The 24,566-nt window shown below is 42.6% G+C and overlaps 1 protein-coding gene across 3 annotated transcripts in view; it reads right to left on the reverse strand.

Annotated features, from left to right (window-relative positions):
• Nucleotides 1-24,566, reverse strand: part of DNAJC13 (DnaJ heat shock protein family (Hsp40) member C13) — a 220,226-nt gene that overhangs the window by 133,274 nt on the left and 62,386 nt on the right. For all 3 annotated transcript variants that reach the window (XR_005749412.1, XM_040353030.1, XM_040353031.1), the window contains exons 3-8: nucleotides 22,012-22,087; nucleotides 20,426-20,575; nucleotides 20,194-20,235; nucleotides 15,203-15,403; nucleotides 13,651-13,857; nucleotides 8,723-8,818 (exon numbers count right to left, since the gene is read on the reverse strand). Coding sequence is in view for 2 of the 3 variants with exons in the window: in XM_040353030.1 (XP_040208964.1) it covers nucleotides 8,723-8,818; nucleotides 13,651-13,857; nucleotides 15,203-15,403; nucleotides 20,194-20,235; nucleotides 20,426-20,575; nucleotides 22,012-22,087 (772 nt within the window). In the remaining variant the exon portion in view is untranslated. The remainder of the gene's footprint in view (nucleotides 1-8,722; nucleotides 8,819-13,650; nucleotides 13,858-15,202; nucleotides 15,404-20,193; nucleotides 20,236-20,425; nucleotides 20,576-22,011; nucleotides 22,088-24,566) is intronic.

The raw sequence follows: 24,566 nt of genomic DNA on the forward strand, positions 1-24,566 counted from the left end.
TTTCACTGTAGGTACTGTATTCTTTTCTTTGTAGGCCTCATTGCATTTTCGGTAAACAATCGAATCATGTGCTTTACAAAAAAGCTCCATCTTGGTCTCATCTGTCCACAAGACGTTTTCCCAGAAGGATTTTGGCTTACTCAAGTACATTTTGGCAAACTGTAGTCTTTCTTTTTTATGTCTCTGTTTCAGCAGTGGGGTCCTCCTGGGTTTCCTGCCATAGCGTTTCATTTCATTTAAATGCCGACGGATAGTTTGCGCTGACACTGATGCTCCCTGAGCCTGCAGGACAGCTTGAATTTCTTTGGAACTTGTTTGGGGCCGCTTATCCACCATCAGGACTATCCTGCGTTGCAACCTTTCATAATTTTTTCTCTTCCATTCACGCCTAGAGAGATTAGCTACAGTGCCATGGGTTGCAAACTTCTTGATAATGTTGCGCACTGTGGACAAAAGCAAATCTAGATCTCTGGAGATGGACTTGTAACCTTGAGATTGTTGATATTTTTCCACAATTTGGGTTCTCAAGTCCTCAGACAGTTCTATTCTCCTCTTTCTGTTGTCCATGCTTAGTGTGGCACACACAGACACACAATGCAAAGACTAATGGCCCGTACACACGATCCGAATATCGTACGACGGATCGTACGACTTTTTTCGCTTAATAGTCGCAAGTAAAGTGAAATAGGTTATTAAAGTCACGAAAATTCTCGTAAGACCGGAAAAAATAATCGGAAGTGATGTCATGTGTTGTAATGTATTTGTATTGTATTGTCGGACGACAACTGTACTGACTAAACGAAAATCGTACGAGGAAAATTTTCGTGCATGTCCGATCGAAAAATATTGGATGAACGGTCGTGATCGGCTCTCGAAAGTAGTGTACACACGATCTGAAAATCGTACGATTCTTCATCGGACGATCGTTTTCGTCCGATATTCGGATCGTGTGTACGGGCCATTAGTAAACTTCTCTCCTTTTAATCTGCTTTCAGGTGTGATTTTTATATTGCCCACACCTGTTACTTGCCCCAGGTGAGTTTAAAGGAGCATCACATGCTTGAAACAATCTTATTTATCCACAATTTTGAAAGGGTGCCAAGAATTTTGACCAGACCATTTTTGGAGTTTTGTGTGACATTATGTCCAATTTGCTTTTTTTCCTCCCTTTTTTTGATCCAATACACACAAAGGGAATAACCATGTGTATAGCAAAACATGTGTTACTGTAATACTTTTCTGTGAGAAATACTTGATTTTCTGGAAAATTTTCTGGGGTGTATGACTGTATAAGTATGTCAAATTTTACTATAAGCAGTAGCCATCCTAACGGTCTGCTTAAAGTGGAAATTGTGTTTTACTAGCCATCTGTCTCCTCTGGGGAGGTTTTACCATATATTCCTGTGCTGGGGACACACAGAATGCAACAAAAAACATATTAAAATTCAGGGGACATCCCATCTCCAACAGCTACAACTGGAAAGTCTTTTCCTTTTGGGAAAGTTCCCCTTTTGTCTTCGTGCAACTGCAAAATGTTTGCTTCCTCTTGCTTTTTTGTCCAGGTAGTAACAGTTTCCATGCAGTTTCTGCAAAGTGGTAAGAGGAAACCCATCCAAAATCCAACCATATTTGTACTCAAAGCCAACCCAAAATGTACTTTAAAGAATATGTAAACCTAACATTTACCATGTACTTATATGTTCTCTTTGTTTTGCTTCCTTTGTGTGAAATCCCTGGTGTTCCTGCCAGTCCCTGTGCTTTTCTATTAAAACTGACCACACTAAGCATGATAGCACAGCTGTGTTGGGAAGTCAGTGTGCCCTTCTCCAATAATCAAACTTGTCCTGACCCACCCCCGCCGCACAGCCATTCACTGGGAAGATCAGTCCTCCAGCTCTTATGCAGCTGAGGACTGAGAGAATGCAATCATTTATTAAACTGAATTTTTTTTTCCTCAAATGCCTTTTTTGGGGGGGGGGGGGGGAAACGTTTTAATAATAAAAAAAAAACAGTAAAGTTTGCCCAATTTTTTTCGTATAAATGTGAAGGATGATGTTAAACTTAGTAAATAGATACCAAACATGTTGAACGTTAAAATTGCGCACACTCGTGGAATGGAGCCAGACTTCGGTACTTAAAAATCTCTATAGACGATGCTTTAAATGTTGTTTCAGGTTACCTGTTTAGAGTTACATAAGAAGTTCTTGGACCAGAATTATTGCTCACAATCTAACGGTCATAAACGCCCTTTACATATGTACGTATGCGTTTGTATCGCGAGCACACGGGTGCTTTCATTTTTTTTTTACACTTTTCTTTTAAATTTGTTTAATTTTTTTTTAATCACTTTTATTTCTATAACAAGGAATGTTAACATCCCTTGTAATAGGAAAGGGGCAGGACAGGTCATATTTACCTGGAAAGCCTGAGATGAAAAAAAAAAAAAAGGGGGGGGGGGGGTCTCAGCCTTTTCTTGGTAAAAAAAAAAATGCGTTTACATACGTCATAACGTTGCGCCCGGCCTCCGAAGGTCATAGAGATGGCTGGGGACCAGAAAACAGAAAAGCACCTCTAAGTGTAATCTTTTATTGAAACAAAATTTGGTAAATGACAAATGAACACTCACATTAAGGATGTAAAAGTAAGGCTAGTCTGTGGTAGTGAACTCCCGATGGAGATAATAATCTACATGCCAGTCCAGGTGTATGGGGTCTGCGGTCTGGCAGGATATGTGGCCAGAAAGGCGGAATAGCCGCTATGATTGTTTTTACAGTGGAGGAAAAATCGCTGAAAAGAATGATATCTGAATGATGCCTGCAGCTGCACCCATCATTTAGATATCGACACCCAAAGTCCAGGACGTCATATTACGGCCTTGGGCGGGAAGTGGTTAAGTGTTATATCCCAACGCATGTTATTTAGATCTGACCAAGACTTCAAGTGTAAAGCTGGTAATACATTGTACAATATATAAGCTTCTTTAGATCTACCAACAGCTATGTAGTGCCTGACTGAATGTAAACTGAATAGATAGTTTAGGTTTGTCTTCACAATACATTGATTTTCTAAATCTAAAGGGCGATTGTACAAATATTGCACAATCAAATTGAGTATAGTTTATGGCCAGCTTAAGACACCTCTCCAGAGCAGAATGCAATAATACTATGGAAGTTCTATACCTCCAGGTATGTAGGTGTGCTTGTGTCAGGATAAGTCTAATCATTGGAGGAGAGCAAGCTGAGTTCCCAGCATTGCTAGAGAACCGACCACGATGTGTTCTCCTTCTGAGACCCCTTTCACACTGTGTAGTTTTTCAGGCGGTACAGCGCTAAAAATAGCGCTGCTATACCGCCCGAAAAACTCCTGCACTGCATACTCAATGTGAAAGCCTGAGGGCTTTCACACTGAGGCGATGCGCTGGCTGGAGAGAAAAAAATCTCCTGCCGGCAGCATCTTTGGAGCGGTGAGAGGAGCGGCGTGTATACCGCTCCTTTACCGCTCCTTCCCATTTAAAACAATGGGATATTGTGGCAATACTGCCCGCAATGCGCCTCTGCAGAGGCGCATTGCGGGCGGTATTAACCCTTTATCGGCCGCTAGCGGGGGTTAATACCACACCGCTAGCGGGCCGAATCCAGCGGCAAATTCGACGGTATAGCGCCGCTATTTTTAGCGGCGCTATACCACCACGCCTCCCGCCCCAGTGTGAAAGGGGCCTTAGTGAAGTCAGTTTCTAATAGGAAAGCAGAGGGACTGGCAGGAACACAAGGGATTTCACATAAATTAAGCAATACAAAAGAGAACAGGAGACTTCTTAAAAATAAGTACATGGTACAGCAACTACATATCCGGAATATGAAATGCTGGGGTAACCAGGGCTGTGGAGTCGGTAGATAAATGTTCCGACTCCTCAGTTTTATGTACTTCCGACTCTGGCTCCCCTGTATTAATATGCAAATGTATTTTATACATTCCTTAAGGGAAAGAAACGCAACCTACCACAGGACTACTGGCTGGGAAGCCAACAGTCTACTGTATTGCACAGTTTAAGCAAAAGACAAACACAATGGCCCAGATTCAAGTAGAATCGCGCAATATTTGCGTGGGCAAAGAGCAAATTTTTTTCTCTGCGCCCACGCAAATATTGCGCTTTGCCCGCGATTCACGGAGCAGTTGCTCCGTAAATTGCGCGGGCAATATGCCAAGCAGCCGGGCGCAAGGCTGCCTAATGTAAATGATCCCGCCGGGAGCGAAGAGCGCATGCTCCGTCGGGAAACTTTCCCGACGTGCATTGCTGCAAATGACGTCGCAAGGACGTCATTTGCTTGTAAGTGAACGTGAATGGCGTCCAGCGCCATTCACGGTTCACTTACGTAAACGACGTGAAATTTGAACGTCGCGAGCGGGAGGCGCAGCTATACTTTAGCATTGGTTGCGCCTGCTATTAGCAGGAGCAACCTTATGCTAAAGGCGCCGTACGGAAACTCCGTACCTTGCGTACGCAGGGCCCGCGCAACTTTTGTGAATCGGTGGTAGTATGCAATTTGCATACTACACGCCGATCACAAAGGCCGCGCCCCCTAGCGGCCAACGCAAGAATGCAGCCTGGGATGTGAAGGCATAAGGAGACTTATGTTTGTCACATCCTAGGCTGCATTCGGTGTAACGAGGTTCCTGAATCAGGAGCACTCGTTACACCGGAGCAAGTAAGCACTTGCGCCGTGCAACTATGGTTGCGCGGGCGCAAGTGCTTCTTGAATCTGGGCCCATGAAAACAACGTTTTTTATTCTAAAACATGATTTTCCTAGGAGAATCCCATAGTCATGTTTAAAGTTTAAGCTAACAATCGGAGTTTACAAGTTTTTATAGCCTTAGCTGAATGACAGCAGTTTTTCCAATGGTTTACAGCTTCAGTCTTGAACTATTGGCCCTCCATTCCCTTCACTTATACAAGTGTCTCACTCTCTAGTCCTGCAAAAAACATATTTATTTAATCCCTTATCAGTGAGAGGCTAGGTTACACATGGACGCTGCGTTCCCTGTAAAAGCAGAACACAACACTACGGAAAGTATAAGTATTGCAGCTCCTAATTGTGCGTTGCGTGCCATATAGTGAAGCCCATGAAAAGCATGCTTCTTCACGGTCACTTAACGTGTTCGTTTTGCGGTTACGTGAGGCACTGCATGCATTGGTCTTTATTCTTACAGTAGAGAAGTCATTAATTATAACTTTTTGTGAATTGGGACATTTAAACTTGCTTTTTTTTTTTTTTTTTTAATTCCAATCTAAATTTAGTAGGAGTCGGAGTCGGTGCATTGTTTGCCGACTCCGACTCCAGATACCCAAAATTTCCCCCGACTCCACAGCCCTGGGGGTAACAAACACGTTAAAAGGGACACTAAAGGTTCCCTTTTAAAAACAAAAAAACAAACTAACATGTTCTACTTACCTCCACTGTGCAGCTTGTTTTGCACAGAGTGGCACCAATCCTGGTCTTCTGGGGTCCCTCGGCGGCTGTCTCGGCTCCTCCCCGCAAGAACTAACCCCCTTCATGGGAGCTCTTCCATGCTGGTTAGTTCTTGTGGGCACGCTCCCGTCATCCCGTGATACAGCCGGCGGCTATAGCCGCCGACTGTATCACTCGGCCCCGCCCCCCGGATCGCCGCATCATTGGATGTGATTGACACGAGCCAATGGCTGCGCTGCTACCAATCTAGCCAATCAACAGCCAGACTGAGTGGAGAAGAGTATGTCGGGGGCGAACGCAGCAGGTGAACGGGCTCAGGTAAGCAAAACGGACGAGGCATAGGATGCATTAAGGTGAAAAAAAAAAAAAAAAAAAAAAAAAAAAAACTTTACAACCCCTTTAATCTACATAGACCCCATAACCTACAGTGGATATAAAAAGTCTACAAACCCCTGTTAAAATGTCAGGTTTTGTGATATAAAAAAATGAGAGATACATTTCAGAACTTTTCCCACCTTTAATGTGGCATATAAACTGTACAACTTCATGGAAAAACAAATGGAAATCTTTTAGGGGGGGGGCAGTAAAAATAAAAAAATAATGTGGTTGCATAAGTGTGCACACACTCTTATAACTGGGGTTGTAGCTGTGTTCAGAATTAAGCAATCACATTCAAACTGATGTTAAATAGGAGTCAGTATACACCTGCCATCATTTAAAGTGCCTCTGATTAACCCTAAATAACGTTTAGCTGTTCTAGTAGGTCTTTCGTGACATTTTCTTAGTCGCATCCTACAGCAAAACAAATGGTTCGCAGATCGCTTCCAAAGCATCAGAGGGATCTCATTGTTAAAAGGTATCAGTCAGGAGAAGGTTTCAAAAAAAAATTCAAGGCATTAGATATTCCATGGAACATAGTGAAGACAGTCATCAAGTGGAAAAAAAAATTACCAAGAACTGGACGTCCCTCCAAAACACGAGAAGAAAACTGGTCAGGAAGGCTGCCAAGAGGCCTACAGCAACATTAAAGGCGCTTCAGGAATATCTGGCAAGCACTGGCTGTGTGGTTCATGCGACAACAATCTCCTGTATTCTTCATGTCTGGGCTATGGGGTAGAGTGGCAAGACGGAAGCCTAAATTTACCAAAAACACATCTGAAGCCTCTCAAGAGCATGTGGGAAAATGTGTTATGGCCTGATGAAACCAAGGTTGAACTGTTTGGCCATAATTCCAAAAGATATGTTTAACACAAAAACAACACTGCACATCACCAAAAGAACACCATACTCACAGTGAAGCATGGCAGTGGCAGCATCATGCTTTGGGGCTGTTTTTCTTCAGCTGGCATAGGGGCCTTAGTCAAGGTAGAGGGAATTATGAACAGTTCCAAATACCAGTTGATATTGGCACAAAACCTTCATTCTTCTGCTAGAAAGCTTAAAGCGGAGGTTCACCCAAAAATCAACTTTCTGCCATTAGATCCAGCATACTGCTGACAGTTCCGGGTATAGGCGTTCCTAAGCCAAGCGGAGTTGATTGATGGGCTGCTAAAGCACGCCACGCCTTCCGAAAATACCCGAAGTGACACTCGGGTGTTTACGGCGCCTGCGCAGTCAGCTCTACACGGCAGGCGCAGGCGCCGTAAACACCCGAGTGTCACTTCGGGTATTTTCGGAAGGCGTGACACGCTTTAGCAGCCCGTCAATCAAATCTGCTTGGCTAAGGAACGCCTATTCCCCGCAGAAATCCCCGCTCGGAGCCGGATAACTGCTGATAAAACGATAAGTACAAAAAAAAAACCCAGCATACTGCAGATGTCAGCAGTATGCTGGATCTAATGGCAGAAAGTTGATTTTTGGGTGAACCTCCGCTTTAACATGAAGGGGAATTTCACACTGCAGCATTAGAATAACCCAAAACATACATCCAAATCAAATCTTCACCAGAAGAATATTATTGTTTTGGCATGGCCCAGCCAAAGCCCAGATCTGAATCAGATTGAAAATCTGTGGGGTGAACTGAAGAGGGCTGTGCACAGGAGATGCCCTCACAATCTGTCAGATTTGGAGAGTTTTTGCAAAGAAGAGTGGGCAAATATTGCCAAGTCAAGATGTTCCATGCTGATAGACTCATACCCAAAAAGAGTGCTGTAATAAAAATAAAAATGTGCCTTAGAGTATTAGTGTAAGTGTGTGCACACTTACGCAACCATATTATTTTCGTTTTTTATGTTTCCTTCCCTCCACCTAAAATATTTCAGTTTGTTGTTTAACCAAGTTGTACAGTTTATAGGTTACATCAAAATGTGAAAAAAGTTCTGAAATTATTTATTATTGTCTAATTTTTTTACATCACAGAAACCTAACATTTTAACAGGGGTGTGTAGACTTTTTATATCCACTGTACATATGCAGTTTTCTGGTAAAGGTCAACCAATTCTTTAAAAGGAATGCTAGTGTCAAGTACACAGCAGTAAGGGTCCTTTCACACTAGCGGACCGTTCGTCCGCTCATTACAAGTCCGTTAACGGACTTGTAATGAATCCCTATGGGAACGCGTCCGTTAGCGGATGGAGCATCCGCTAGCGTCCGCGTCAGTCGGGATCTGCTTTTCCGAACGGAAGAAACCCTATTTTCGGCGGAGCGGAACTGATGCAGACGGACAGACGGTCCGTCTGCATCAGGTTCCCCATAGGGGACAGCGGAGCAGAGACAGGGCGGTCAGGCGGTCCCTGCACTGTGTGCGGGGACCGCCCTATCCGCCGACAGCTGTGCGGGGATCCCCGCTGAGCCGACAGAGACACATGGAACGGACCCGGAAACGGTCCGCTCCGTGTGAAAGAGCCCTAAATGACCTGTAAAATATAAAATAATGTAACCAATTTGGAAAAAATATTGTTACAATGTTACAGAAGCATTTACTTCAGGTACAGTATGAGGAAAGGATATTCTGAAAGAATGGTCTGTTCAGTTGTTTCACATCATCCCAGATTCTGATGTTCAAAACGGCAGCCCTCTAGTTTTTAAATACTGTATAAACTCACAGCAGGATTTTTAGTTCCACCCATACATATTGTAAAAAGAACAGATATTGCATTGTGTGCATTTAGATATCCAAGCATTTCCCAAAGCTGTGAGCTGGAGATTATGGCAGACGACCAGACATTTATCTTTTGCTTGAGGAAACAAAAACGAATCTCCTTCACTTGTTAATATGCGGATGGCCAGAACAGCAATCACAGTTGGCACTCACCTCTCCTAGTGGTTTCAGTGTTACAATATTGTAGGTTGCCGGGTCTCGCTCTACTAGACAAGTTTCAGTAAGTGCTAATAATCTTTTCACAGGCTCCTAAAAAAGAACACAGATTTAAAAGATTAAGGTGATGTTACGCATTTGATGACATTTTAGAAAATGCTATACAGTGCACCCGGAAAATATTCACAGCGTTTCACTTTTTTCCACATTTTATGTTACACCCTTATTCCAAAATGGATTACATTAATTATTTTCCTCAAAATTCTACAAACAATCCCCCATAATAACAACGTGAAAGAAGTTTGTTTGAAATCTTTGCAAATTTATTAAAAATAAATACAAAAAAAAAAATCACATCTCAGGGGCATCCTGTTTCCATTAATCATCCTTGATATTTCTACAACTTGATTTGAGTCCACCTGTGGAAAATTCAGTTGATTGGACATGATTTGGAAAGGCACACGCCTGTCTATAGAAAATCCCACATTTAACAGTGCATGTCAGAGCACCAACCAAGCCATAAAGTCCAATGAATTGTCTGTAGACCTCTAAGACAGGATTTTATCGAGGCACAGATCTGGGGAAGGGTACAGAAAATGTCTGCAGCATTGAAGGTCTCAATGAGCACAGTGGCCTCCATCATCCGTAAATAGAAGGAGTTTGAGACCACCAGGATTTTTCCACCCGGCCAAACTGAGCGATCAGGGAAGAAGGGCCTTAGTCAGGGAGGTGACCAAGAACCCGATGGTCACTCTGACAGAGCTCCAGCTCTGTGGAGAGAGGAGAACCTTCCAGAAGAACAGCCATCTCTGCAGCACTCCTCCAATCAGGCATGTATGGTAGAGTGGCCAGACGAAAGCCACTCCTCAGTAAAAGGCACATGACAGCCCGCCTGGAGTTTGCCAAAGGCACCTGAAGGACTCTCAGATCACGAGAAACCAAATTTTCTGGTCTGAAGAAACAAAGGTTGAGCACTTTGACCTGAATGGCAAGCATCAAGTCTGGAAGAAACCAGGAACTGCTCATCACCTGGTCAATACCATCCCTACAGTGAAGCATGGTGATGGCAGCATCATGCTGTGGGGAGATTTTTCAGCAGCAGGAACTGGGAGACTAGTCAGGATTGAGGGAACGATGAATGCAGCAATGTACAGAGACATCCTTGATGAAGACTTGCTCCAGAGCGCTCTGGAACTCAGACTGGGGTGAAGGTTCATCTTCCAACAGGACTGTCCTAAGCACACAGCCAAGATATCAAAAGAGGTGGCTTAGCCAGATCCCAGACTTGAACCCGATTGAGCATCTCTGGAGAGATCTGAAAATGACTGTGCACCTATGCTCCCTATCCAACCTAATGAAGCTTGAGAGGTCCTGCAAAGAAGAACAGGAAAAACTGCCCAAAATAGGTGTGCGAAGTTTGTAGCGTCATACTCAAAAAGACTTGAGGCTGTAATTGGTGCCAAAGGTGCTTCAACAAAGTATTGAGCAAAGGCTGTGAATACGTATGAACATGTGATGTTTTTAGCTTTAATAAATTTGCAAAGATTTCAAACAAACTTCTTTCAAGTTGACATTATGGGGTATTGTTTGTAGAGTGTTGAGAAAAAGAATTGATTTAATCCGCTTTGGAATAAGCCTGTAAAATAACAAAATGTGAAACGCTGTGAACACTTTCCAAACACAATTTCTGGGGGGTCAGTCCAATATATGGGCAGTATTTAAAGATAAGCTAAATGCCAAACTACAGCCAATTTATTACGAGTATTGATAAAATAGGAAATTGATAGAGCCTCTGCTCAAAATGTGTGACTCTGTGGGGGAGATTTTCTCTTATTTCCTTTCCCAGAGATACCCTACCACACCCTGGGACAAAGCAACAAAAACCTAATTAAGGTTCCGCCCCTTCACCACTCTACTAATCCGAACAATGTTGGAGTGATGATGGAGTTAATATCTGGTACACAAGTTTTTTTTTTTTCATACAACCAAGTGGGCAGTATGAAGAAAACCCCCAAAAAATGAGGAGCTCGCTGTACTAACTATGCAATTTTAGTAAGACGACCTGCCTGCTGTGCTATCGTTTTCCGACAGAGGCACTGCCCCCCTCAAGAACACACCGGCCCTCACTCGCTGCAATTGGCTGCAAGTGCTGATCAGATGCCAATCAGCTGCGGTTTTTCCACCATGCCTTTTCAACAGAAGCCAGAGGCAGGAGTTCCTGCCAGCTTCTGTCGGACAGGCTGCTGTGCACACAAGCAAAACGTTGGCTGTTTTCTGTTGAACCGGCTCAAATTCCACCAGTGTGTACCAGCCTTGAGCTTTACCAACTACTTTCTATAATTACTTCAAAGGGACACTGATCAATGGTTCATTGATTTATACATTTGGACCCTTTGAAAACTGAGAGCAGGGCAATTTCCAGACCTGGCTAATGCACAAGGAGCCTTCTTTAGCAAGGAACATACATTCCACAATAATAATTATGCTACAGCTGTATATTGCATCCAGCATTGCTCTTTTTTCTTCTGGCTGGAGGCTGCCCTTTTGCTGAAGCTCGGAGCCCCTGAACAGCAGTGAATCAGAAAGTGAAAATAAACCCATTAATTTAGAAGTTCCAAAAAAACAGTTACATTCATGCAATGCTGGGATTGCCAACTGTCACATTTGCTTGTGTCCTCATCCAAACTGTGAAACCATCACATGGCTTCTGTCATAACTGACCACATGTGCAGCCCCATGGCAGTTGCACATTTAGGCTCCATTCACACCTAGGCAGACAAATTTGCGGCGTTTTGTCGCCGCAAATCGCGGTACAAATAGCGGCGTTTTGTACCGCGATTTGCGGCGACAAAACGCCGGTATTGTCCGCCTAGATGTGCCCCAGATTGACCCCCTCTATGGAGATGGTTCCCATCTCCTAGCCGAACGCCGAAAGCCGCCTGAGAAAAAGGTCCGGGACCTTTTTTCAGGCAGCAGGCATCCGGCGTCCAGTGTTCAGCGTGGAGATGTGAACCATCTCCATAGAGGGACATGTGTTTTCATCCCTCTGGCGGCAGCGGCGTAGCACTAAAGGAGTAAAAACGCCTAGGTGTGAATGGGGGCTAACCCGAACAGCTTCCTTGGCTGTAAATGATAGGAGGGTTACAGTAATTCTGCTTTAATTCTGTCAGCAGACCGAACTCTATAAATTCATCAATGAACAAAACAGTATAGACACTTATTTATAATGTTTTACATAGCTATATCTGCAAAAGGGGTCAGCCTGAAGTGATCTAGCAGGACTTAATTTTCTGACTAAATTTCCACTTTAAATCCTTTAAAAGTAAAAGGCATCTGAGCTGTTTGCCCACAAGCTATGCTCAGGTTTACTCTGCCCTCATCTTCCTGGTTCCGGTTGGAAGTATTTTTCATAGCAAAACTGTGTTTGAGAAGTGCTGTCCACCACTTTTATCCCAAACTAAAAAAGATCAGACTGCACAGCATAGTAACAGATAATAGTTGCATTAGCCACTTAACATTGCTGTAAAAATTGTTTATATACTTAAGATATAAAAGATCGTTCCCCCCCCCCCATTTCTTCTCATTCTGCATACACTTGCTACTGGTGTAAATGTAAGGCCTGTTGACAATTAAACCAATATGCTTATGTTTCAACTGAACCCAAATGGGCAAATGTATAATAACCAAGTCACTAACCTAATAAAAAGTTATATTTATAGACTAGAACATGGAAACATTAAAGAAAACCTTTGATTTTATCAGTCTGTGCAGCTATAAAAACGGTGAGTATTTAAAACTTTGGATACACTCCACGTTGGTACATCATTGCTTGGCATACTGTATGCTGAACTAAAGTGCATTAGTATATCAGGTTTCGTCTTCGACTTGCACAATAGCCCGGCCCTCTTCTGTGTAAAAATCCTTGTCCTTCAGCCAGAGAAGTGTCTCTAAATTCGGGATGGGCTGAAGTTTAAGCATTTTACCCCACTGTACATAAAGAGTTTATTGTATTTCTCAAAACATGTCAGTGCAGGCGTATAGGTTTATAGCTGCACCATAACAGCATTTTGGAACACTGTTTTGACCCATACATATAAGATAAGCATTAAACAGGGCTTGAGAAGTTTGCTTTGAACCTAGGAGCCAGCTAAAAAAATTAGGAGCCATTTTTCTTTTAGCCACTTCCAACAGGAACATTCACCCCCTTCCTGCACAGGCCAATTTAACCGACAATTGCGTGTGCCCATATGATATTTGTATATATTTTTCACACAAATAGAGCTTTCTTTTGGGGGTATTTGATCACCACTGGGTTTTTTATTTTTTGCCAAACAAAACGAAAAAAAAAAAAAAAAATGACGTATTCCTAATTTCTGTAAAAATAAATTTTTTCGAATGAGTCATTTTTCTTCTTCACCGATGGGCACTCAAATGCTGCACTGATGGGGCTGCATAGCTGGTTATCAGATTTCCTTTCCTCACACCGACACCGCCAAGGAAAGGAAATGCCAATAGCTGGCATCTGATAAGCTGTGATTGGACACAGCTGATCACATGGTAAAGGGCCACTGTGATTGGCCATTTACCTCCATCTGTAATCAGCTGTGTCCGAAGGACACAGTGATCACAGAGTACACGATGTGTCCCCTGGGGGCGGGGTTCTGGAAAAACATTAACAGATGCCCTCCTAGAACCGGACGACCGCGCTGTAGCCATTTGTGAGGCAGATGCGGATGGCTGACAAAAGCCCAGGAGCCAGGACACAATTTTTACTCGCCATGGTGACCTGGTACATGGGATTTGTTGAGCTCTGCTTTAAAACACGTTGTAAAAAAATTAAAATCAATAAAAATACAAAAAGTATATGACAACAAAATATTTCTTCTTTTTTAAAAGAAACTGGACATACTTTGGGTGCCTCTTACCGTATGTCTTGGACTGATTTTTTGAACAATAAATTCTGCTAATGAGGTGATAGATTCATCATTGCTATATTTGCCCATTCGAAGACTCAAAAATTGTTCGAATTCTAATGGTTCTTTTCTTATCCTCAAGGAAATTCCTATGTAGTTTCCAGCATGTTCTATGGCACTTTTAATGATTTCATCCCTTTGTTCTGTTGCAAATAAATGCTGAAAAATAAATTGAACAAACATACATTTAGAAAAAGGTAGTTCCTTCAAATTTTTAATAAAGGATGTATGCACATTCGTGAATGGAACAGGCACAAATTCTCTAATATCCTATAGTAAAACCCTTGTTTGTTTGTTGTGCATTCCACAAAAGAGATTGAATAGGAAAAAATTGAACACCATGTAAATGATCAAAAAAAGGGGTTGGGATAGTGGGTTGAAATAGGAACTGATGGCAGCAGAGGATGGAAGATGACAGCATGGCAAAAATGAGTAGTGATGGGAAGAGGGACTTAATATGTAAACCCAAAATGTCATATTCCTGATATGTGCCTGCTGTACCATGTACTTGTATGAAGAAGAATCCTGTGATCTTTACATTGCTTTCTTTGTTTGAAATTCCTGGGGCTCCTACCAATTCCTCTGCTTTTCTATTGGAAACTGACCGCACTAAGCAGGAGAACACACTGATACGTTTTCTATCTGTGCTGAAAATTAGCCTGCTCTTCTTCAATGATCAGACTTGTCCTGACAACCCGCTGCACAGCCATTCAGTGGGAAGATCAGTGTACTGCTGTTTCCCCATCCCTTAGTGCTTATGCAGCTGAAAACAGAGGGAATGTGAAGTCTTATAGAAAGATGGGGGGTATTTATGTTTTTTATATCTCTAAACAAAAGTCTTGCCTTTCATTTCTATTTTAAAGTGAATGTTATTTTACAAGGTGTGGGTTTACAATCACTTTAAGCAAATAGGGTGTGGAGGATGGTGGTTGAGAGCGAAAAGGAAATTGGGGAAAATCAAGGATGGGGCAAGGAGCGTATAAGGGTGGGCAAGTGGTAGCTAAAGCTGCAGGGGCACAGTAGACGGCAGTGGATGGTGGGGCAGAAGCCGACAAAGAAGTGGTTAGAAAACGCATCAGGATCTTATTTTGAAAGACAGAGGACAAAAAGGGCATGTGTTATGAAGGCATACAGTATGGAGAAAGTGGGCACAGTAGGGATTATATCAGGATCTCGGAAAAGAAGGGGATAGTAGATGTCCAGAGAGGGAACTTTGTTTTACAGAGGAACAGCTGGCCTTTATTAAAAAAATAAATAAAATGATGGTGATTTTCTGATGGAAGTGCAGAGTGTAAATAAGGCCAGATCATAAACAGGACAAAATGCAGCATTTAGGACTGGATCACCCAAAGGAGGGGGTAAACAAGATGCAAAGTGAGAAAACCACATATAGCAGGCTGGAGAATTAACTTCATGGAAGCAGGCTTTGGTTATGGATAAAAAGAGTGATAAATAAATAGTAATAGTTTATATATTAAACAAAAATTCTCTCTCAAAAACTCACCAGACGACTAAAACCCCCATAGAGAATGCAAAATCCTCCTTGGTAGTCGGGTACCTCTGCAAAGCCTTCTATATTCCGATAGTCATAAGAGCAGAGGACACGATTTGTTGCTGTATCAATTTGGTCTATTCCCCCAGGAGTCACTTCCAGAGTGACTAATCTCCTTGTATCACTCCAGTGATGTTTATAGCAGTTATACCTCTAGAATAAGACCCAAGACATGCAAAATAAGACAACTACAGAACAGTTGTAAATAGTTATCAGAATTGCATTCCTTTTCATGGTTTGTGAAAGTAACAAATTAGATCTGAATCATTTTTAGCAGTATGTCAGCTTCAGACTGTAATGCCGCGTACAGTGATGAAAAAAAACTACGTTTTTGAAAACGTCATTTAAAATGACCGTGTGTGGGGAAAACGTCGCTTTATGTCTTCTGAAAAACGGAAAAAAAAAATTCAAAACGTCGTTTTTTGTGTCAATGAAAATGATAGTGTGTGGGCAAAACGACGTTTTTAAACCCACGCATGCTCAGAAGCAAGTTATGAAGCTAGCTTCAATGGAAAAGAGTGCCGTCGTACGTGCTGAACGTAACCGCGTTTTGCTAGAGCATTTAAAAAAAACGATGGTGTGTAGGCAACGTCGTTTTTGAAAATGAAGTTTCAAAAACGTTGTTTTATTTCATGATTCAAAACGTTGTTTTTTTTTTATCACAAAAAACGACCGTCTGTACGCGGCATCTGGCTTAAAGGGGTTGTAAAGGTTTGTTTTTATTTTCTAAATAGGTTCCTTTAAGCTAGTGCATAGTTGGTTCGCTAACCTTTTCCTTCGATTTCCCTCCTAAATGTTTTTTTTTTTTTTTTCTTTGTCTGAATTTCTCACTTCCTATTCCTCCTCAGGTTGCGTGTTCAGATAAGGGTCTGATATCGATTTTTGGGGGAAACCCCACGCCATTTTTTTAATTTTGGTGCTGGGTTTCCCTTAAAATTCATACCAGACCTGTAGGGTCTGGTATGGATTTTGAGGGGGACCCCTATGCCATTTTGTTTTCAATTTGGCGCAGGGTTCCCCTTAATATCCATACCAGACCTGAAGGGCCTGTTAATGGAATTTGGGGGGGGGGGGGGGGGACAACATGCATTTTTTTTTTGGTTCAGGGTTCCCCTTAATATTCATACCAGACCCAAAACGTCCTGGTAATGGACTGGGGGGGGGAGGGGACCCATGTCATTTTTTCGAATGACTTATCTGTATTGCCGGAACCGGACAATTTATTATAGCCGTGAGTAGTTTTAAATTTCTTTTTCCTTTAGAAATTTCATTTTGTGCAGGGACTGTTATAAACACAGGAAACATGTGCTACTTTACAGACATACTATAGACACCCCCAGGTACGAAATTTAAAAAAATATTTCACTTCTATTGTTTCACTTTAACTACTTGGTAACCGCCCTATAGCCGAAATACAGCTACAAGGCGATTCCCTAACTCTAGGAGGGAGTCAATATACGTCCTCCCAGAGAGTCAGAATTGCGCGCCCGAGCGGGCGCGCACACGCGATCACCGGCGCTCGCTGGGTCCACGGGACCCGCAGCAACACGGATCGCGGTAAGGAGCCAATGGAAGCGGCTCCTTACCACGTGATCGCGCCGTCCAATGACGGCGCGATCACTTGTAAACAAACCGGCGTCATGTAATGACGCCGGTTCCTCCCTCTCCTCTCTGTACCGTTCGGTACAGTGTGAGAGGAGAGGGAGGGGGGGGGGGATCGGGCGGCAGCAGCAGCCGCCGCACCGTGGGCTGGATCTGTGACAATTGCAGTCACAGATCCAGCCATCCCTGCGCAATACTCTGCAGTAAAAAAAAAATAAGCGCTAAAGTAAAGTAAAGTGCAATACTCTGCAATACCCCCCATACTCTGCAATACCCCCCCCCCCATACTCTGCAATACCCCCCCCCCCCATACTCTGCAATACCCCACCCCATACTCTGCAATACCCCACCCCATACTCTGCAATACCCCACCCCATACTCTGCAATACCCCCCCCCCATACTCTGCAATACCACCCCCCCCCATACTCTGCAATACCACCCCCCCCCCCATACTCTGCAATACCACCCCCCCCCCATACTCTGCAATACCACCCCCCCCCATACTCTGCAATACCACCCCCCCCCATACTCTGCAATACCACCCCATACTCTGCAATACCCCCCCATACTCTGCAATACCCCCCCATACTCTGCAATACCCCCCCATACTCTGCAATACCCCCCCCAATACTCCGCAATACCCTCAATACTCCAATACCTTGCAATACGTCGCCTATGGGGATTTTTAAGTAGCAACGTTTGGCGCAATTTCACGAGCGTGTGCAATTTTGAAGGGTGACATGTTGGGTATCTATTTACTCGGCGTAACTTCATCTTTCATATTATGCAAAAACATTGGGCTAACTTTACTGTTTTTTTTTTTTTAAGCACAAAACAGTTTTTTTTTTAAAAACACGCGTTCAAAAAATTCCTGCGAAAATACCGTGCAAGATAAAAAGTTGCAACAACCGCCATTGTATTCTCTAGGGTATTTGAAAAAAAAACATATATAATGTTTTGGGGTTCTATGTAATTTTTTAGCAAATAAATGATGATTTTTACATGTAGGAGAGAAATGTCAAAATTGGCCTGGGTGCTCCAGAACGCCTGATGGTGCTCCCTGCATGTTGGGCCTCCGTATGTGGCCACGCTGTGTAAAAGTCTCACACATGTGGTATCGCCATACTCGGGAGGAATAGCAGAATGTGTTTTGGGGTGTAATTTGTAGTATGCATATGATGTGTGTGAGAAATAACCTGCTAATATGACAGAAACTAGAATTTTTTTTTTATTTTTACAGAATTTTCAGTCTTTTTTCTTTTATAGCGCAAAAAATAAAAACCGCAGAGGTGATCAAATACCACCAAAAGAAAGCTCTATTTGTGTGAAAAAAAGGACAAAAATTTCAGATGGGTACAATGTTGTATGACTGAGTAATTGTCATTCAAATTGTGAGAGCACCGAAAGCTGAAAATTGGTCTGGTGATTAAGGGGGTTTTCGTGCCCAGTGGTCAAGTGGTTAAAGTGGAGGTTCACCCTAAAAACAAAGTATACCATTCAATCCAGCATACTGCCGACATGTACAGTATGCGTTTTTTTTTTTTTTTCTTCAGGTTTACATACCGTAGTATAGGTATTTTCCCCCCGGCTTCCGGGTAGTGAATTCCGCAGGAGTGGGCGTTCCTATTCAGAGACTAGTGATTGACGTATGACAAAAGCTTCACCCCGGCGCATAATGCGCGTCATCAGTTTCCGAAAGAAGCCGAACTGCAAGTCGGCGCTATACGGCGCCTGCGCACTGACGTTCGGCTTTTGTTGGAAACTGGTGACGCGCATTATGCGCCGAAGGGTGAAGCTTTTGTCATACGTCAATCACTAGTCTCTGAATAGGAACGCCCACTCCCTCGGGATTCACTACCTGGAAGCCGGGGGGGGGAATACCTATACTAGGGTATGTAAACCGGGAAAAAAAAACCAGCATACAGGCATACCCCACTTTTAAGTACACAATGGGACCAGAGCATGTATGTAAAACGAAAATGTACTTAAAGTGAAACAATACCTTTTTTCACTTCTAGGGTGTAGTGGGGGTGTCAGGAGCTGTAGTGGGGGTGTCAGGAGCACACTGGAACAGGGCGGGGTATGCTCTTGGAACTTCAGCTCCTTCTACTGCGGCTGCAAAATGTCTGTAAAGTACTTGTAAGGCACTTTACATTTACTCGCAGGTATGTCCTTACTCGCGAGTGTATGTAAAGTGAGTGTACTTAAATCGGGGTATGCCTGTACTGTACATGTAGGCAGTATGCTGGATTGAATGGTATATACTTGTTTTTAGGGTGAACCTCCACTTTAAGCATTCTTAAAATCACTGCTCCCGGAAAAACATTAGTTTTTAAAACTTTTTTTGGCATTGATACATGTCCCCTGGGGCAGGACCCGGGTCCCCAAACACTTTTTATGACAATAACTTGCATATTAACCTTTAAAATTAACACTTTTGATTTCTCCCATAGACTTTTAAAGGGTGTTCCGAGGCTTTTGAATTTTCCGAAAAACACGGCAAACAGCCAATGTTCGAGTCAAACATAAAGCTCATCCCTACCGAACACTACAAAAGTTTGTCATCAATGTACAAAAACTCCAAAATCTGGAGAAACACAAAGCAGTTGCTTATAGTCACCAATCTGGTTGTATCTTTTATTCATGGTAGAAGATGAAATAAAAAATCTGATAGGTTGCTATAGAGTCAAAGTACAAAAAAGAGCTCCATGGCAGGTAAGCATTAAAAAAAAGAAACATGGCCACGGCTGCATTACAGGGTCAACTAGAAATAACACTACCGTGTTTCCCCGAAAATAAGCCTGGGTCTTATATTAATTATGCCAACAAAAGACACAGTAGGGCTTATTTTCGGGGTAGGTCTTACCATGTAATGTGCTGTCTTCTCTCCCCCCCTGCCTGTCAGGAATCCCCAGTGTGAACCGAGTTAAAATGCTTGTACAATCCTATAATCCACTCTATTACAGTAGTATATAATGTACAATGTGTGTGTTTCTGTAATATAATTGTGCCAAATACATTTGTTATAGCGCCGCTCTGCACTTCTGTTACCCGCCGGAGCTCTTTTCCCTGCAATTATATTACAGAAACACACACATTGTACATTATATACTACTATTATATTAGAGGATTTTACAAGCATTTTTAACTAGGGCTTATTTTCGGGGTAGGGCTTATATTGCAGCCCTCCTGGAAAATAACGCTAGGTCTTATTTTCAGAGTAGGTCTTATTTTTGGGGAAACATGGTACTTGCTACACATTAACTTTAAACATTTCTATGTCTAACATCAGAATCAGCAACATTGGTTGCAAGTCTATAAATACTATGATAATACTTGCCCTTCCAGTAATCTTCCCTTCAGAGAAGTCGGTTCTAAATCTCTATGGAACACAAGGGCAGAAAAAAAATAATACACATTTGTGAACAGTACTGTTCAAAATAAAATTTGCAGACAAGTGACAATTAAGACTAACATACACACATTCCAATAAATGAACAGTCATAAAATATGTATGCAAATCAGTTGCCATCAATTGAGAAAAAAGAATGCTCATTCAGCAAATATCTTACCAGGGCTTCAGTAAGAAGTTCTGTTCTGTGATCTGTAGAAAATTTTAATGTTTCAGATTTCCTCCCACTGCCCTTTCGAAATGTAAGAGCAAATTCTGATCCTTGTCCTTTGCCCACAGGGCTGATACCGCAAATGTCTCCATAAGGCCACTGAGACAGGGAAAAAAAAAAAAAAAAAATCATATTTAAAATAGCCATGACACAGCAAGCTAGTTAATCAAGATTGTACATATTTTAAATAAACTGGATTTAATCTAGCAACAGAACAAAACAAAAATGGAATATACAGTAGGGAGCCAAGTTTACTGCATACAGTGTATACATCATAAAGTGCAGAGAGAACCAATCAAGGAGGTACAACTACAGTATGGATAATCTAAAAGACTACAGACTGTACAGGGATAAAGTTGTAGAGTTAAAGCAGGGTTAGGTTATAAAAAAATAGCCCACGCTTTGAACATCTCACGGAGCACTGTTCAATCCATCATCCAAAAATGTCCGTTCACCTAAACTGACAGGTCTGGCAAGGAAAGGATTAATCAGAGAAGCAGCCAAGAGGCCAATGGTAACTCTGGAGGAGCTTCAGAGATCCACAGCTCAGGTGGCATAATCTGTCCACAGGACAACTATTAGGCCGGATTCACACTAGTGCGGTGCGAATTTCAGCTCTCTTATCTCTGCAGAGAGATAAGAGAACTGTTCAGCAGATCCACTGTGTTTTAGCTGCAGATTAGCTGCGAATTTGGAGACCTGGGAGTGGGGGAGGGGGAGGGGGGAAGTGTATTGAGCTGAATGAGAGAAATCCTGAAGAGAAATGAACACATCTGCGAATCAGCTGCGTGCCCATAGAAGATAATGGGCCTGAATTCGCACCTGAGCCACACCGCAAGGCCTAAAATATGCACACGTTTTTTCGGCAATGCGCAGTGCGAATGCATCGCACATATGTGAACCAGCCTCATTGAAAAAAAAATGTATTTAGAAATGTTCTGCGTATTGGATGCGGTTTAAGGCGCACACAATTCGCATAGGTGTGAACCCGGCCTCAGTCGTGCACTCCACAAATCTGGCCTTTATGGAAGAGTGGCAAGAAGAAAGCCATTGTTGAAAGAAAGTCACAAGAAGTCACGTTTGTAGATTGTGAGCAGATATGTGGGGGACACAGCAAACATGTGGAAGAAGGTGCTCTTGTCAGATGAGACCAAAATGTAACTTTTTGGCATAAAAGCAAAACGCTATGAGTGGTGGAAAACTAACACTGCTCATCACCCTGAACACACCAACCCCACTGTGAAACATGGTGGTGGCAGCATCATGTTGTGGGGATGCATTTTTCAGCAGGGATAGGGAATCTGGTCAGAGTTGATAGGAAAATGGGTGGAGCCAAATGCAGGGCAATTTTAGAAGGCATGAAGGTAGCACAGGTACATCCCCAAAGCCACACTGCAATGGCGTTGCACAGATCTGAGCAGGCACCACTGAAATCAATGTGAGTTCCATTGTAATACGTCTGTTGCATCGAGTCACATCTGAAATCACACCAATGTGAACCAGGCCTAAATTAATCAAATTATGAAAATACATACCTGATTTGTAACTTCAAGGGTGGTTGGGTTGTACGTCGTAATGGCATGTGTTCCCACAGAAAATACTCTCTTATATCTGTGCAAAAAAGCAAAAAAAGGACAAATAAATATTAATCGAAAAACAGACTGACATCTTCAATTCATTAGTGAAAACTTTGGCAAATAAGAATTCAACTCCAATTTGAAAAAAAAAAAAAAAAAAAACTTTTATTTCTTGTTTTAAGAATCTTACAAGCCAGTAATAATTGCTTATGGAGTTATTACTGATAGAACAGAGAATATGGACAGCCGAACTCCAAAAAACCTTGATGGTTGTCTTTATTTAAAAGGATGAATGCACTACAAATCACAGCAAAAAAATACAGGGATGAGAACTGACGCGTTTTGCACTATTAACTAGCGCTTAATCATAGCTTTACTGAAAAAAATCCTAATAAAAAATATATGAATATGTGTAAAATGGCATATACTCTAGATGCAAAACATTCTTGAAAATATGCACTAGGTAATAAACAAATCTGTACTAATAGACCAGCTATGCAGTACAAAATGGCATATGTACATTTAAAGTTTATAGACAAAATTATTTTTTCGTTTTGGATCGAGTGGAGAGGGATTAGATCCCCTGTCCAGTTTTCATTGTCGTCCTGTTTACTGTCATCACGGAGAGATGACGTGAAAGAAAATTCCCAATTTAGGGTTGTCATCTGATAAGAAATAGAGGGGAAATCTTCCAATAGAAACACTTGTTCTGGTGACAACCAGGGATTTTCTCATTTATGAGGGATTTCCCCACATGTCCTTGGGGACAAGAAGTAAAAGAAATCATCCCAGTGGCTCACAGATGGGCAAATAATTTGACAGAGGTTACAACCCTCCCTTAGGCCGGCCATACATAGTTACTTTGAATCTCGGCCCGTTCAGCAGGAACCAGCTGAGATTCTAAGGCCGGGTACTCACGAGCAAACATGTACGGTGAAACCGGTCCGTCGGACCGTTTTCACCGTACATGCCTGCCAGAGGGCTTCTGTACGATGGTTGTACTAACCATCGTACAGAAGTCCACGCGTAAACACTACGCGGGGCGTGTCCGCGTCGTCGCCGCGACGATGACGCGGCGACGTGGGCGGGCCTGCCATTTAAAGGCTTCCACGCATGCGTCAAAGTCATTCGACGCATGCGAGGGACGGCGGGCGCTCGGACATGTACGGTAGGTCTGTACTGACGACCGTACATGTTCGAGCGGGCAGGATTCCAGCGGACGGTTTTAAAACACGTCCAGGAATATTTGCCCGCTGGGAAAAGGCCCGGCGGGCAAATGTTTGCTGGAATTCGGCCCGCTCGCGCCTACACACGACCGAACATGTATGCTGAAACTGGCCCGCGGACCAGTTTCAGCATACATGTTTGGTCGTGTGTACGGGGCCTAACCGTTAATGAACAGGCTGAATGTACCGAACAACTTGTTTACAACCAGCCTGCCGGGTTTCTCTGGTGATTATCACGGTCTTCTCCTGGCAGATGGCTTCCCCCACTAGGAGCAGACAACTGCTCGGCAGGAGGGACTAACATATCGGTGCCTTATAAGCCCCTCCCACCGTTGATGCACTTTGGCCAGACTCACAATTTGGCACGGCATGCACAGAGTGACGCTTTATTGCTTCAGAAGATTTTGTTGCAGGTGGGGTGTTAAAAAAATAAATAAAAAATGTAACCCCCAGGGTCCAGCTGTCCTAGGCATGCCACTGGTCCTATCCATGTGTTAAAGCTTTGTGAATTGAGCCTTACCTTAGGTCTAGAAGCAGCCTATAGTCAACTGCATGACAAAATTCAAATTATGAAATATCCATTAGGTTTGCAAAGGAGCCTAATAGATATTTTAGGCCACTACACAGTCAACAGGGTATACCCAAAAACCTGCCCTGGACCGCAATTTCAAAATAGCCAAAACAATACACGTAAAAAGGTTTTCTTTCTTCCGATAGCAACAGGTATCATTGTGACTTTCGAAAACATTCCCTAAAAAATGCTTCAGGAAAACAGAAATGCTGACAGTGCATACTGCTGAGCACACATTTTAGACAACAGGAAAGAATAGAAGGTTTTGTTAGAGACTTATCTTCTGCAGTGAAGCAAAGCGGATAAAGAATTTGACCAAATGGCACAATACAAATAGAAAAATACAAGCAGAAGTTGCTGGAACATTCAAGAGCTGAGATAAAAAGCACATGATTTATGCATTAATATTTTTTTATTTTTTAATGCAGAAAGCCTATTCCTGCAAAGAAAAGGTTTTGTGGTCACACGAAAAGTAGCTCAGTTGCAGAGACAAATTTAGGACTAAATTAAAATCTTTATGGCAAAAAAAAAAAAAAAAAAAAAAAAAAAGTTTTTTCCCCTCTTAACCACTTAAGCCCCGGACCATATTGCTGCCTAAAGACCCAAGGGGTTTTTACAGTTCGGGACTGCGTCACTTTAACAGACAATTGCGCGGTTGTGCGACGTGGCTCCCAAACAAAATTGGCATCCTTTTTTCCCCACAAATAGAGCTTTCT

The sequence above is a fragment of the Rana temporaria genome, chromosome 5 (assembly GCF_905171775.1).
Source record: "Rana temporaria chromosome 5, aRanTem1.1, whole genome shotgun sequence".
Lineage (NCBI taxonomy): Eukaryota > Metazoa > Chordata > Amphibia > Anura > Ranidae > Rana > Rana temporaria.